This window comes from Copadichromis virginalis, linkage group LG22, assembly GCF_057382275.1.
Source record: "Copadichromis virginalis isolate Kocher_CV1m ecotype Utaka linkage group LG22, C_Virginalis_male_GT1.1, whole genome shotgun sequence".
Taxonomy (NCBI): Eukaryota; Metazoa; Chordata; class Actinopteri; order Cichliformes; family Cichlidae; genus Copadichromis; species Copadichromis virginalis.
Genome location: NC_140638.1, coordinates 8,016,859 through 8,028,456, shown reverse-complemented (window position 1 = coordinate 8,028,456; position 11,598 = coordinate 8,016,859). Strand labels below are relative to the sequence as shown.

At 39.8% G+C, this 11,598-nt stretch overlaps 1 protein-coding gene across 1 annotated transcript; it reads left to right on the top strand.

Moving 5' to 3' along the window:
• The first annotated feature begins 2,479 nt into the window (after nucleotides 1–2,479).
• On the top strand, nucleotides 2,480–11,528 carry pithd1 (PITH (C-terminal proteasome-interacting domain of thioredoxin-like) domain containing 1). Its single transcript, XM_085446377.1, has 6 exons — nucleotides 2,480–2,800; nucleotides 4,583–4,626; nucleotides 6,766–6,843; nucleotides 7,074–7,178; nucleotides 8,994–9,102; nucleotides 10,728–11,528. The coding sequence occupies exons 1-6, from the start codon at nucleotides 2,609–2,611 to the stop codon at nucleotides 10,827–10,829; spliced, it is 630 nt and encodes a 209-aa protein (XP_085302503.1). The 5' UTR covers nucleotides 2,480–2,608; the 3' UTR covers nucleotides 10,830–11,528.
• Nucleotides 11,529–11,598: the final 70 nt, after the last annotated feature.

Genomic DNA, 11,598 nt, shown 5'->3' with positions numbered 1-11,598 from the left:
AGATGACAATTTCCTGTGGGGATCTTTTTCTTTTCAAAATAAAGTGTATTGAAAACTCATAAGTTCCATTGAAAAAGCTCTGTTTGCGTTGGAAAGCTGAACTAACTGAATATACCAACCATTTCTTTTCTTCAAACTAAGACTAACCCTTTCTTTTATAACAGTCAAAATCAAAGGCTCCAGATTCACATCACCATGCTGATAATCTACAAGTTCAATTAAATAATCATTTACATAATCATACAAGGCGGGTGTCGGAGTGGAGGATGCCATCCTGTACCTCCTACACAGAGCCCACTCACACCTGGATGGGGGAAAAGGCACGGTCAGGATACTGTTTCTTGACTTTTCCAGTGCCTTTAATACCATCCGGCCCTGTATGCTTCAGGAAAAACTGAACAGGATGGAGGTGGACCCCTGCCTGGTGGCTTGGATCTCCGACTACCTCACCGACAGACCACAGTACGTCAGGCTGAAGGACATCACGTCTGACACAGTGGTCAGCAGCACAGGAGCACCACAGGGAACTGTGCTGTCCCCTCTTCTCTTCACCCTGTACACCTCTGACTTCTGCTACAACTCTGAATTATGCCACATTCAGAAGTTTGCAGACGACACAGCCATCATGGGGTGTATCTGGGATGATCAGGAAGAGGAGTACAGAAGTCTGGTGAGGAACTTTGTCGCATGGAGTCATACAAACCACCTGCAACTCAACACCTCAAAGACTAAGGAACTGGTTGTGGACTTCGGGAGGTCCAGAGAAGGTCCACTGCCGGTTCAGATAGAGGGGGAGGAGGTGGAGGTGGTCAACAAGTACAAGTACCTCGGGCTGTGGGTGGACAATAAACTGGACTGGTCATGCAACACAGAGCACCTGTATAAAAAAGCCCAAAGCCGACTGTACTTCCTCAGGAGGCTGAGGTCTTTTAACATCTGCAGGAAGCTCCTGAGGATGTTTTACCAGTCGGTGGTTGCTGGAGTACTTTTCTATGCTGTGGTGTGCTGGGGGAGCAGCACAGCAAAGAAGGACTCATCCAGGCTGGAGAAACTGATCAGGAGGGCTAGCTCTGTGGTCGGCATGAAGCTGGACACTCTGGTGACAGTGGCAGAGAAAAGGACATTAAAGAAACTGATGGACATTATGGACAATGCCAGGCATCCTCTGCACACGGCCATTAACAACCAGAAGAGTCTGTTCAGTGACAGGTTGCTTCTCCCAAAGACAAGAACTAACAGACTTAAAAACTCCTTTGTCCCACACGCCATCAGACTGTTTAACTCCTCTCTGGAGGGGAGAGGGAGGGGAAACAGGAGGACAAAGGAGGGGGGAACAACTAAGCTGTAGTGCCTCTTCACCTCACTGTGCAATACCTTTTGTGCAATACTTTTGTAAATAGTCAACGGTGCAATAGACTCAATACTTGAAATGTGCAATTCACTTGTATTTTTATTTTTTATTCCTATTTATTCTATTTATCCCCTTCGTATATTTTATTTATATTGTCTCTGTATTTATATATATGTGTGTGTGTGTGTGTGTATATATATATATATATATATGTGTGTGTGTGTGTGTGTGTGTGTGTGTGTGTGTGTGTGTATATATATATATATAATATTCTGTAACTCTGTAACTTCTGTCGGTGCTGTGCTTTTTTGGAAATCGAATTTCCCAGAGGAACCCACCCGAGGGATTAATAAAGTTCTATCTTATCTTATCTTATTTTACTTTTAAGGATCTTTATTACTGGGCCACAATACATGCAACACATTAGATATCTTCTCACCTACAAAATGTACAATGCACAGTATCTGAAGCACAAATGAAGCATTTGAATTAAATTCCAAAGGCTATTATTCTGTTCACCGCATTTTAATTTTAAAATTAGCCATTTTTAAAACTTCTCAGTCTTTTAAGTATCAGCTGCTTAATTTGATGTGTTTCCACATGATTATTAGTAATTTAACAGTTCAGAAAGGGAATTTGGTCTGAATGCACGAAAGGAATCTGAAATAATTCAGTGCAAAAAGTTTTTTTTTAGTTTTTTGGATGTTGGAATCACTGCAGTAATGCTAATGAACTGTGGAAAAGACACGTACAGACAGCTCATTCTGGAAAGAAAAAAAGGTTAGACCTTATTTCAAATTTACAGAAAGACAAAGTTACTGCTTAGAATGAGAAGGATCAGTCAAAAAAAAAAAAAAACGAATAAAAAAACAATTTTTAATGGTAATCAATGTGAGACAGGTGATTTCAATCACACGACCAAGGTGCACATGAGCTAATCAGTGAGTTTGAAAAAAATTAAAGGAGACGTAGAGGTGTAAAAAAAAAAAGTACTTAAGAGATTTTTTCAGGTTTTAAGGGGTTTTTTTCACTGAGTGATAAATAATACTAAACCACGTTTCGAATTGACGCAAACCTTTGAAGTTTTATTTTGAAATTCTTGCACCGGAACTTACCTCGTGACTTCACGTAACTTGACGCAGACGTCACTACACGCTTCCAAGTGAAACTTGCTGAGCTCATTTCACTTTATAAAAACGCTCCAGCGCGAACGCTACGTTTTATTTCTACCTGGAGTGATTAACGAAACCGGCCACGATGTCCGGACACGGTCATGGTCACGGTCACGGATGCGGGTGTGAGGGTGAGCATGAGCCCGCGGAGAGGGGCCTGGAGTATGGACTGTATCAGAAGATCGACCTGGAGAAGCTGCAGTGTCTCAACGAGAGCCGGGACGGAGACGGCAAGCTGGTGTTCAAACCGTGGGACCAGCGGAACGACCGGAACAAGGTAACGCCTCTCCCCCGGGCAGGTGTCCAGGTAGAGCGCACGCTGCGGAGCTGCGCAATATCCAAACTAAACTTTACCGAGCTTTGAGGTGCAGGTTCAGCCTGGTCATGGAGTCAGCAGCTTGACTTCAAGTCCTATAACTTTACCAGATATTGATCTATGAAGGTAAAGTATTGATTTTAGATTGGTTTGTAAATGGGTGCACCAGGAGCAGGGCAGCAAACACGCGCAAAAGACACTGATAGAAACAAAATGGTTATAAAGAGAGAAAAAACATTACCACAAAGTGATCACAATAAGAGAAAACGACCACAGAATTGCCTTAAAGAGAGAGAGCGCCTCAAAAATGGTTAGAATTAAACAACAAAGACATAAAATGACCAAAGAGGTACACAAATTATCCACAAATAAAAAAGCATAAAATTGGCACATAAAACCATTATATGATCACAGAAGACTCGCATAAACTCAAAAAAACCCCACAGAAGAATGTCAAATGACCAGAGACATATAATGTGACCCCCCGAGCAAAAAAATTGAAATGCAAAGAACAACCACAAAAAGAAGCTCCAAGTTGCCTTAAAGTAGGACAGAATAACATTATGACCATTATAAGCAAAATCTGATGCATAGTGACTTCAAAATATCCAAAGTAAAAACAAAAGAACTGAATAGAGGTTCAAAGCAATCACAGGTATTTATAAAATGACCAAAGAGTGAAACTTGACCACAGAAATACCTTTAAAAACAGAGAGAAAATGGTTACCACAAAATGACCACAGTCAGGTGCATAAAGTGTCCAAAAATAATCAAAGTAATGGGTAAAGCAACCAAACTGAGACGTAAAACAATCAGTGATCGGTAAAGTGAGCACAAAAGTCAGAAACAAGACTCAAAGCACCTGCACAGAGACACAAGAAATTACCAAAAAGACACTCGAAATAACCACAAATTTACTTAAATGGCCTCAAACAATCAAAGCAAGATACAATATGACCACAGAGATGCGTGACAGGATCACAAAAGTGCAAAATAACCATAAATGACCAAAGTCAGGCATGAAATTACTGCAGAGAGCAGCAGAAAAAAAAAAATCACCAAAACTGGACCCAAATTGACCTGTCAAGTCAACAGTCAAGGACCCAAATCTGGAGCTGAGAGATTTCAATGTTTTCAGTCTTTTAAGAAGTCGAGAATAAATGTGGGGGAAAAATGTATATTTTCCACCACAGTTAACTGATCGTATTTGGAGGGGTTTTTTTTTTTTGGTTTTTTTTTAAAAAGGACATTTTAAAAATCATGAAAGGTGATTTAAAAAAAAATTGTTTTCTGAAACAATCACAAAATGAGTCACATTTAAATGGAAAACACCTTGAAGTCTTAGAATTTCTCAACAGGGACTTTAATGAAACCTCCCACACAGTCTTACAGATCCAAAAACACTGTTGTTGACTTCAGATATGTAATATTTTCATATGTCATTTATAAAATATTTTTAAAATAAGCCACATTTGACTCTGTGAGCTTCACAAGAAGCCTCGGGACAGCTGAGGAGGGATCAGCTTTGTGAATATTGTTGTTTATGATTTCCCACGCAGCTGTCTGCTTTTTTTTTTTTTTTTTTTTTTTTTCACCTGAGCACAGTTTCAGTATGAGACATTGTTGTGTCCGCTTTAATTTTAGTGAAGCTCTTAATTAGAACTGGTGACGTCATATCAAACGCAAACATCTGCGGCTGCCTCTGTTTTCTGTAACCATAACGCCTTGTTTTTCTGCTTGTAGTTTGTGGACAGCGACGCAGATGAAGAGCTGCTGTTCAACATACCGTAAGTCCCAAAATGATAATCATCATCATCATGCCTGCATGTTCTTCTATTTCTGTATGACACAAAAAACACTGTATGCGTCTCAAAGTGATTTAGTGTATAAAATCTGTGGGCAGATACTTTTTATACTACGGAGCCCCGTAAGGGACATGGGGAAAAAAAAAATTAAGACTGACTTTTGCTAGATCCCGAGTTAGTTTTGCGAGATCTCGCAAAAGTTCATCGTAATTTTTTTTTCTCCCATGTCCCTTGCCGGGCTCCGTATTATACTTTTAAAAAGAAAAGTAAAAAGAAAATATTTGGAAATTACTATTATAGTGCTGTCAGCGTGACGTTAACGCCATAACTGCATCAACGGGGCAAATCTCTGTTAACGAGTTACCGCTGATCGTCCAGTGCGTGGGGCTGGACGGTGTTAACGAGCTAACCGCGCTAACGAGCTAACCGCGCTAACGAGCTAACCACGCTAACGCCATGCAATGATTTTCATTTTCTCGAAAGTTGATAGCGCGCCTTATGTATAAATTCCGGCTGTGCTTACTGACCGCGAACCGATTTTATGTGGTACACGGCGCTCAGCAATCTGTCAAAAAATGTTTTAGTACGACTTTGGTAAGCTACGGAGCTGCACCGCTTAATGGATTGTCGGAGCATTACGGCTACCGTAGTCTGGAGCCTCGCGGAGTAATACGTACTGTGCCTTAACGTAATATTACCGTAGTGTGTGTGTGTGTGTGTGTGTGTGTGTGTATATAAGGACCACAAATGGCACCTGCTCAGCGACATGTTTACGAAGCGGATTTCAAACTCCAGGCTGTGAGTCACGCAGTAGAACTTGGGAACAGAGCAGCTGTGAAATCTGTCTTTGTTATGCTCATCGTCTTTTAGTTTACATTTTGACTGCACAATTGTGAGCTTTTTGTTATGCACAAAAACAACATTGTTTTCTTTTATTTATGGAGCATTATTTTTAATAAATGCTCATAATTTATTTTTGAGTAATTTTTTTCATGTACATCTATGCTGTATGTTAATAAAAGTGCCTGTGTGACATCTGGGACACAGCTTTGATTAAGAACTCTGTTTGTTCTTACTTTATGGCTTTAAAAAATATCGAGATATATATCCTATATCGCCATCCAGCTAAATAAATATCGAGATATGAATTTTGGGTCATATCGCCCAGCCGTATGTCAGAGTTTCTGTTTGCACATCAGAAGTCTGTAGCATACTAACGCACGTGTTGCAGATGTGAGACATGACAAATGGTTCAAAGGACATGAGGCCCGTGGGCCAGAATCAGCCCTCTAAAGACCCCACTATCCCACTGGATAAGGACCAAAGTAATTAAGTAATGGATAAACAGTTAAATGTTTTGACATCCTTGATTCTTAAAGGGATTCACTTTTAGTCATGGGGCGAGCAGAAGCTCGGAGTTTCATTAATGTGTTCATCTTCAGGCAGCACGGTTCTCAGGTGCCCCTCAGCAGGCTTCCTGAAAGTGGTCAGTTAGATAAAGATGGGCTGTATCAGTCATTTAGTCAGTGCCTGTATTCACAAACATAAGAATATTCTAACTTGGGCTGAAAATATCAGCAATTGAAATCAGTCAACAATCAGCCATTCAGAATCCTCTAATAATGAATTATTGTAATTATGTGAACTACAAATTCTGCCTTCTCACTTGGAGTGGCTTTTCAGCAGCACTACACATTTTCTCTTTGCTTAAGAGCCTCTTCAGCCTCTTCGAGTCCTCTTCAACACTTCTGTCAGTATTTATCTTGGGAGTTCATGTAAGAGGTAAAACAATTTGTGATTATCTTTTATCTTTGCCAGATTTAATGCCCAACTATTAGAGGGATTCTTAGAAAACTTCTCAGTATTAACTTCACCAGGATCTACTTTGTGAATACAGGTCCAGCTCCAGTGGATCCCCTGAATTAAAAATATGGAGCAGCAAAGGTCCCCTTTCATCAGTTATATATAAATTTTAGCCCTGACTCTTGTAATTTTAAACCAAAGCTGGTTCTAATTTCATTTCTTTGTTTTCCCAGCTCTGCATTTGTTTATCATGACAGCTCCTGCCTCAGCGTCTCAGCGTGCGTCTGCACCAAAGTAACCGTGTGTCATCTCTTTCAGTTTTACCGGCAGTGTGAAGCTAAAAGGCATCATCATCTCCGGAGAAAATGATAGCTCTCATCCAGCTGAGATACGACTGTGAGTGCCTGTCTCTGTGAGTTATTGCAGGAAAACGTAGATGGAAACTGGAGGCGGTGCATCTACATGGTTTGGTCATCGTTTTCCAACTTAGACATGATACTTTTTCTATTTAAGAAAGGAAAACATTAACATTTTAGTTGATTTGTTGTAAGTTGGCTTGATGGTGATGTCTTATGGCTAAATTGTTGGACTTTTGGGGTTTTTGGGGTTTTTTTGGGGCTTTTCAGCTACAAGAACATCCCTCAGATGTCCTTTGACGACACCGGCAGAGAACCCGAACAAGCTTTCAGACTCAACAGAGATCCTGCCGCTGAGCTGGAGTACCCAACAAAGTGAGAGCATGAACGCCAGTAAATGACAGAGTAATACCCAGTAAAACAAAAGAAACAAAAACACATAAAAATGCTCCTGCACTCCAGAAAGATGGATGTTAATCTTTCTGTGGAAGAGCTATAAAACTCATCACACTCACTGCTACATTAAGCATCCAGTTTAATAGCTGCAGGAAGAAAACGCCCACGCAGAAGACGCTTGATGTGTAAATCGCTCACTGCAGTGCACGTGTTAAACAGACATTTTCGTCCAAGTTGACAAATCATCATCACATTATTCTCACTTTTCTGTGGATTCATGAAAAGCAAGTTTTCCGGTGTGTTCTCACGCCACGCGTAACAGACTGCCTGCGTCTCTACATAATGTAGAAATTGTGTGTGTTGGTGTGTTTTCAGCCGAGGTTCAGGGAACTACAGTATGCAGATGAACCTCCTACGTTGTTGGGCCGAATTCGCAGTACTGAGTTGGTCTGTTTGAGGTGGCTATGCAGAGTGACGGTTTAGCGTGTAGGACATCCTTAATTAATGATCCTCACACGCCCGGCTGGGGTGTTGAGGTTGAATGCTGATTGGTTGTTTATCATGGCAAGAATGGATGGGGAGGAAAAAAAAACCAGTAAAGATTTTAAGAAAGCAGCAGTAGAGAGACAGATGGTGGCTGCAGTGGACACGTTTCCTTTTTAACACTGTTTTACTTCATTTCAAAGACAGTGGCTGTGTCCAAATTCAGGGGCTGCATCCTTGAACGGAGGCCGGGTCCTTCGAAGGATGCAGCCCCTGAATTTGGACACCACTGTTATTTATATATTTGTATATTCTGACTTAAGTTGGCTGAACGATCAACAACAGCACAAGCGAGAGTAACCCACAGGCTCATTTGTTCATGACACTGCCCCCTAGTGACAGTAAACAGCTCCAACATGCTGGAAAAGTCTGGAAAGTTCTCTGAAGGCTCTGCTTGGGTTCAACACACAATCATTGCCGGTCATGTATGAAAACTTGTTTCAGCTGTTGAAAAAAGCCTTTTCTGCCTTCAGTAAGTCAAAATTTTGAGATAATATCTCAAAATTTCAACTTACTGACTCAAACAACTGAGAAAATAACTTGAGAATTTGAGATAATAATCCAAAATATTGATGAACGGATGGCAGAACATGTTTGTTTAAGTGGAAGAAACAAGCTCGCGTGCTAATACACTTTCTATTCTTTTTCTTTTACCCACTCACAGATTTCTTTCATTTTCACTCTGGTTAGGTGTGGGCACGAAAACATTCACCCCAGCCTCTTAAAACTACTTAATTAAGAGTAGAAATAGAAGGTGAAGTTCAGTTAAAAAAACACCAGTTGGGAGGTGGCCTGTTTAATTGAAATTTAAATAAAAGTAGTTACATTTTTCAAAGACTACGAAAGTTGTGGTTGTTTTATTTTGGTTTGGTCTTTCCTTCCTCTCTGAAACTCCAAGTTATAGCTCTGACAGTCTAACGGCTTTCGTTATGTTCGAGCCAAAATGACTGATGCTTGTTGTGAAACTTAATCTGGTCAAAGAAGTGTTTAAAAGATGAGAGGAGACATTTCTTTCGCTTGTCTGTGTTCTTTTGCAGCATTAACGCGCTCATTATAAATGTCATGAACACGCTTACTTCATCCCATCATCCTTTAAGTTTCCACCACTCTGCCAGTTTCTTTTCATAGACTTGTATAATATTACATATAGTTCTCACACTGAGACCACATGATGGCTTTCCTGGAGTACATTTGCATTTCTGCTGTCTTTGTCTTTAACTAAAGGCTCTCTCGTTCTCTCTGCGTGTCTAGAATCGCTCGTTTTTCCAACGTTCAGCACCTCTCCATCCACATCTCGAAGAACTTTGGAGCAGAGAGCACCCGGGTGTACTACATCGGCCTCAGAGGAGAGTATTCAGAGGTTAGTCTCAACTCCAACAACAATAAAGAAAAGCAGTGTTGATGAGCTGCTTCCTGTGTTTCTCTTTTCTAATCAACTGATGTGCTATAAGGGATCATTTCAGCATGTTTATTTGTCACGACTGTGCTTTAGTTTTGTTTTTGTTTTTTTTGTTTTTTTTGCCCATGTTTCACTGGTTCAGTCATAATTTTGAACCACTGTTATCAGTGACTATAAGAAGATTCTGATGTAGGGGAACCATTCTGTTGGTTTTTTTTTGTTTGTTTTTGGGGGGGATTTCCCCACCTGTGTTAAAAAACCCAAACTTCCACTACATGATGTTTATTTCTCGAACTGTCTCAGTGAGGCTGGTTCTCTAAAATCCACTGAGGCAGAATCTTCCTTCAGGGTGTTGTCTGCATTTCAACCTTTTCCCTGAAGGTCCTCTGAGAGCTTCGCAGTTCCAGCTTTAATGAGGACTAAATGTTGGTAACCTCTGTGTGACTAATCTACAGCAACCACAACCTGCAGGATAATCATGTTTACACTTTCCTAAGGAGGAACCTTTGCAGGACAATTACATTAGATTACATTAAATTAAGGTGGGTGCACCTAATAAACAGACGGGTACAGCTAGGTTGTAACCTATGCGTCTTGGAAACAGGATACAAGTGTCTATGGATGAGACTGTTTGGCTTATTTATAATCGTATGTGCGAGAATCTATACTCATGGATGTTTCAAGGAATCAGTTCTGATAGCATCAGTTTTATTCTGGCATTTCCATGATTGATTTGGCCGTTTGCTTCACATCATTAGTACACTCAAACAAGATTTTTTTTTTTTTTTTTTTTGTCACTTATCCTCAGGGCAGCAGATTCATTCCCGAGTACTTTGCCATCTTTCTGACGTTACAGAGTCTCTGTGTGTCAGTCACTTCGCGTGGTCCTGTGATAGCACTTTAAACACATTTCATATTATCAAAACAAAACAGTCATTTCTGTCCTTTGTATTATTCCTAAATATTTGTTGCCTCGATGCATTATTTGGTAGACAGCATTATGTGTGCATCAAAGGAGTTACAAAGCACGCTTAAAGTTAAAGATCAGTTCGGCTGTGGCACCATCAGGTTTTTTGTTTGTTTGTTTTTTCTTCTTTTTTTTTAAATGTATTTATTTTTTTTTAGATGATTTTGATTAAGATTAAAGGTGTCTTTAGCTTCCTGATCATCACTGAAGATCTAAACATTTAACTATCGAATGGAAATCACTGAAAATTAGTTAAAGATTAATTTATCAGCATGTTTTGCAGACGTTACTCCAGCTGAAAGCATTTACATGTGACTGGAGAGATGATGGCAGAGAAACATTTGCAGGCACTTCATGAAGTATTTAAAGCTCTTTGCTTTTTGGCCACTTTATTGTGTTGTTCCTTAAAATGCATGGGTAATGGTTATTATTTTTTCTTTTTATGTACTGTTTTGTTGTCACCCTCTACAAATCCCAGCATTTGTATCTGTGACAGTCTTGTTCAAGTCACTGCTAAAAGCAAAATAAAGACTTTGAAGAAGTCTTTTTTCTTTTTAACACAAAATCTACAGTTTTAACACAGTGTGTGAATTGTTTCTTCCTGTTTGCCCCTCTTAAGGCTCACAGACATGAAGTGACCATCTGTAACTACGAGGCCACAGCAAATCCTGCAGATCACAAAGTGGAGAGCATCATCCCGCAAACCAACTTCATTTCCTGAGAGCTCAGAGAGACGGGGAGAAGAGGAGGAGGCTGTTAAGGGTTGTAGTGACATCATTCTGACCGTCACAAAGTCAAAGATGAGTTTAACGCTGCGTACTGGCAGGGTGGTCGAGATCGACCGGGACTGAGCACCGATGTCTGAAGACCAGTGGAGCTTATGTGCATCTGGAAGTGCTAAGATGTATGTCTGATTTCTATGGCAATAAAGGCTTAATGTTGACAAGCACCTGAATAATAAATGCATGAAACATTTCAAACTCAAAGTCTGCTCTTCTCAGTTCAATTGAAAGATAATCACCTCTATAATAACATTACAGGAACTCAGAAATAAAACATTAAAACCTGAAAATTAAACCAAACAAAGTTGTTTTTTGTATTTTATTAAAGTCCTGATTGCCAAGTTTACACCTTGGTTGAAAAACTAGCCTCACACAAAAAGGCTTTCAGGTTTAAAACCTATTAACTAACATGCATAATAAACATACAAATACCAATTTAGTATTTTTAGTAGTTCAATTTAGTTATTGGAGTTGCTTAAATAATTTTAGAGACTTTTGTGAAGCCAGCAAATTGTTCTTTATCAAGTGGAAGATATTTTGTGCCATCTAGTGGATCCTTTTGTCACCGCAGGCATGTTTCACCAGTGTTTCAGAGCCTTTTCTTACCTAATACATTTCTTTCTCTTCCGTTTGTCTCTACAATAATATCACAGTGCTTGTTTGAGTGAAAGGAAGTTTATGAAATCAGGAAGGAAATAAAGCTGCAGT

Bases quoted from the DNA above. Each gene is read 5' to 3' on its own strand.
- pithd1 (XM_085446377.1), top strand. From the start codon at position 2,609: ATGTCCGGACACGGTCATGGTCACGGTCACGGATGCGGGTGTGAGGGT. The intron at 2,801-4,582 runs GTAACGCCTCTC...TTCTGCTTGTAG, and splicing joins AGCGGAACGACCGGAACAAG to TTTGTGGACAGCGACGCAGA. The intron at 9,103-10,727 runs GTTAGTCTCAAC...GCCCCTCTTAAG, and splicing joins TCAGAGGAGAGTATTCAGAG to GCTCACAGACATGAAGTGAC.